This window comes from Fibroporia radiculosa (genome assembly GCF_000313525.1).
Source record: "Fibroporia radiculosa TFFH 294 genomic supercontigs, scaffold31624, whole genome shotgun sequence".
NCBI lineage: Eukaryota > Fungi > Basidiomycota > Agaricomycetes > Polyporales > Fibroporiaceae > Fibroporia > Fibroporia radiculosa.
This window is the reverse complement of record NW_012133057.1, coordinates 1-3,835: the sequence shown is the minus strand read 5'-3', so window position 1 is coordinate 3,835 and position 3,835 is coordinate 1. Positions and strand designations below refer to the sequence as shown.

At 45.7% G+C, this 3,835-nt stretch overlaps 2 protein-coding genes across 2 annotated transcripts; both read right to left on the bottom strand.

Moving 5' to 3' along the window:
- Positions 1-344: 344 nt before the first annotated feature.
- Positions 345-1,148, bottom strand: FIBRA_09351 (uncharacterized protein; the record flags this gene model as incomplete). Its single annotated transcript, XM_012321663.1, has 1 exon — positions 345-1,148. One exon carries the CDS (start codon positions 1,146-1,148, stop codon positions 345-347), a length of 804 nt encoding a protein of 267 aa, XP_012177053.1.
- Positions 1,149-2,512: 1,364 nt separating this feature from the next.
- On the bottom strand, positions 2,513-3,786 carry FIBRA_09350 (uncharacterized protein; the record flags this gene model as incomplete). The annotated part of the gene is made up of 2 exons (XM_012321662.1): positions 2,513-3,334; positions 3,775-3,786. 2 exons carry the CDS (start codon positions 3,784-3,786, stop codon positions 2,513-2,515), a joined length of 834 nt encoding a protein of 277 aa, XP_012177052.1.
- Positions 3,787-3,835: the final 49 nt, after the last annotated feature.

Sequence of the window (3,835 nt, the reverse complement as noted above, 5' to 3'; positions counted from 1 at the left end):
TCCTCTTCAAACAGGTTATTTTCCTCGACGAACCGGCGGTTGATACATGTTGAAAATGCACCACTATCAACTAGTGCATTTGTTACTACCTCTTTCTTTCCTTTTGCTGTTATGATCACAGGCACAGTAAATTTGTTTTTCGTCTTTGACAAATTAAATATGCAAGAATCATCTGCTATTTTACAAATTCTGTGCTGGTCTTTCATACTATTACAAATGAAAGAATGTTCTACGCCTGACTGTCTGGTAGACTCTACCACAGGTGTCGACCAAAACCCTGCTCATTATCCTCATCAGAGTCAATCTCCGAGATATGACCTGACGGACTTGGCGAGCGTGAAGGCTCAACGATCCTTGTGATCTTGACCTTCTGGTGTTTCTTCTTTGAAGGGCCCAGGTACCACTTCGGGGGTAACCGCTGCCGCTTCAATGGCCTTTACTGGTTTCGGAGGGTTACCAGTTCCCTTTGACTTTCGCACAACTTGAATTTCCACGTCCGAATCATCATCACTGGACAATTCAATTTGTCGAATTCTTCTAAACTGAGGTTTAGAGAAATCCGTTGATTTCCCTTTGCTACCTCCAGTTGTAGAAGCTGTGTTTGCTGCTGCGGGTTTAGCCACAGAGTCTCCTGTTTTCTTATTAGGGCAGTTCCTGCCCCAATGTCCCTTGATGCCGCAAATGTAGCATATGCCCTTCTTCTGGGCCTCCTGCATACTCAAAGCATTGCCCTCCTGCCTTTTCCTCGGGTCAGGAGCGCTCCTTTGCTGTTGAGTTTGTCTGGAGCCAGACTGTCTTTGCTTGGATGTATTATCCACCTCCATGGTGTTCGGATCCTTTGATGACAATGGACCCATTGATGAAACCGATTGTTGAATATCCATGTCTTTACAAATGTCAAGTACATAATCACAGTAATCTGACCATTTCTTTGGCCACTGGGAACTTCCCCTGGCCACCAAGACGTTTTTGATCTCCCTATGCAATCTATCTCTGATTGCTGCGATCAATTCAGAATCGGTTGACTTCACGAGGTCTGCTAGACCTCTGAATTCACCGATGAACTTAGCAGTATCTTTTGCTGCTACAGTTTCGTATTTCTTGAGCATTCTCAAGAATTCCTGACATGCATCTTCATCTTGATCCATCGTGGTAAAGGCTCTTCGCATTTGGTGTAGGAAATCATCATATTTCCCCAAATCCTTGGAGTCTTTAACCATGCGATAATAATTGCCAGCCACTACGTGGGCTCGGCCTTCCAATAAAGCCAGTACACCAGTAATTCAGTCTCTATCCGAAGTTACTCTTTGGTGCGTGTACCATACAGCCAGTTTTTCAACGAATTGTTCAAAGGTCTGTTCCTTTGAGTTGTTTGCGAACCTTCCTGGTTGTGCAATTCAGAACCTTCTCTCTTCTTGTTCTAATGACATGCTTGTTGCTGGTCGTTGTGCCATTTGTGCCACATGTTGATTTAATTGCTCTACAAGCGAATTATAATCCATCCTCAATTGTTCATTCGCATGTTCTACCACTGCCAAGTGCACATCAGCTGCTGTGATTTCAGACTGTTGGTCTACAGATCTTCGGTCCATGTGCCCTAGCTGAGTAAATACATCCCTGAATACTCTTTGAATTTCTAATTGAAGGGACCTAGTGGTAGATTCCAATATCTCCTTCCAGGCCCTTCTAGTAGTTTCATTGTTTTCTCCAGGAAAGTATCTCGCTATTACTCTCTCATTGATTTGAGGGTTTAATAGATACCAAGAGAGATCAGGTTCAGTCCCAGTCATTGGTATAGATGTAGAAGATGTCGACATGTTTTAATTGCAGGTGTTTTATATGTGATACAAACTTTCATAGTAAGCATCCTTGGTTTACTACTGATGTCCGATGTCCTAAAAGATAAAAACTTCAGAGCGTGTTATTCCAAATAACACTGTCTCTGCCCAACTCTGCATGGTCACTCTCTCTCAATATCTCCTTCACAAGTCGTCCGAGATTTCTATATCTCGCGTCACTGAACTTGTCCCTGACTCAATTAACAAACTGCACAAGTAACCTCCTGGTTACTGGTCCGTATACATCTGCGCCGCGGTGATTGATATTTGATAGGATGCCTCCTATCCATTGTATCAAGAAGCAGATCTGCTCCTGCTGCGTCGTATTCAAAAGTGAGTAGCCCACCTTATGCTGCAGACCTTGAAGATTGCAATGGACCCGGTTTAAGGTGTTGCTTGTTTACAAAGGCGGATGAGTCTTCTCTCCGTCTCCTTTGTCTGTGAGTCTGACATACCCCTTCAGCCCTCATATAGGGTTGTGGTATGTACTCGGTAGTTTGTTCAGGTCCCGCTCGGAACCTGTCAATGTCCTGCTGGACGCTGTCTGTGATGGGGGTAGGGGGGCATGTACGAGAGTATGGATGATAGTACCGTTGCTCTCCCGGTGTATCCCTAAGAGTTGTCCTCCTGCTTTGCAGCCAGGGAGGAAAAGGTCTTGAGGGGGCCGCGCGTTCTCAATGGTCTCCTTCTGAGATTGAGTCGCTTATACTGCTCTCACTGCTGATGACTGTGCTGGAGGTTATTGGGTCCTCCGCTATTTCTCCTGTGGGCTCCATATACTTGAGAGGCTCTTCCTCTTGCCTTGTTTCTTTGATGCCTTCAGCAAGGCCCAAGAAATCGGGGCAAAGACGGTTGTCCTTGTACGTGGGGGGCGCTGGGATATATGCTGGTGGTGCCGGCAAGTAAGGTAGAGCAGGTTCTCTCCTTAACTTGTCCTCATGAGGGTGATGATGTGGTGCGACACTCAGGTCGAAGTCATTCGGGTCGCCGCCCAATTCTTCTGTTTGAGCTCGCTCGACTACTCTGCTTATCAGGTCGTGCTGGACTGCAGTGAGTATAAACTCTGCTTCAGGTCCTCCTACTCGACGCCAAAGTTCTTCGTCTTCGAATTGTGCCCTCGAGATCTCAGCTAGATCCGGGGAATCTGTAATTTGTTGCAAAAACCACTGGGTTGGAATAGGTTGGCAAGGTGATGAAGGGATAGGCAACTCGCTTGCCTGTACTTCTTCCGCTACATTCGAATCCTGTTCTCCAAGCCTGATAGACTCCCTAAGAGTCTCTGCTAATCCAATGTACTCTCTAAAGAGCTCTTCCTCGGCAGGTCTTTCTAAGCCTCCGGTGGCGACACTTGCAAGTTGTCCTTCGACGAATTGAAGTTGATCGGTAGGGGTCCCAAAGAATGGGAAAGAGGAATGGGGGGATGGGGTACGAGCTTCTTGAAGGTCCTGGGCAAACTGGGAAGCATGCAACGACACTTCCCAAGGGAGTGAGTTTATCTGTAGAAAGATTGAGACAGTCCAAGAAGGAAAGTGTGGTCGACAATAGAAGTCGACTAATAAGATAGACTAGTTATAATGTCAAGGTATCGCCCTGATACTTGACTCCTCTCTAACCCTAACCCTCAAACACTCACTTGTAGTGAAAGAAGGTTGATATAGGCTTTTCGACTAAGGGGTCGGGCTTATAGGAACTGGTGAGTTCAGAGTTAGGAGTGAGGAAGTTGATGATGGTAAACCAGTATAACTAGTCTGCCCTCTCAACGCTGCATTGCTCTGGTATTTTATACATGAGGGACCAGACCTATACTACTGGTAGTACACTGAACACCTAGGCTGACTGATGCTCCTAATACACTATTGGTTATCTAAGTATATCCAATCATACGTGTGAGCCATCACCATGTGTTGGGTCAGCAGTCTTATCTTGTGATAATCACCTGAATGACCATGTGTATCTCTAGTACAAATGGGGAAATCTTGTGTGAACGTATGATAGCC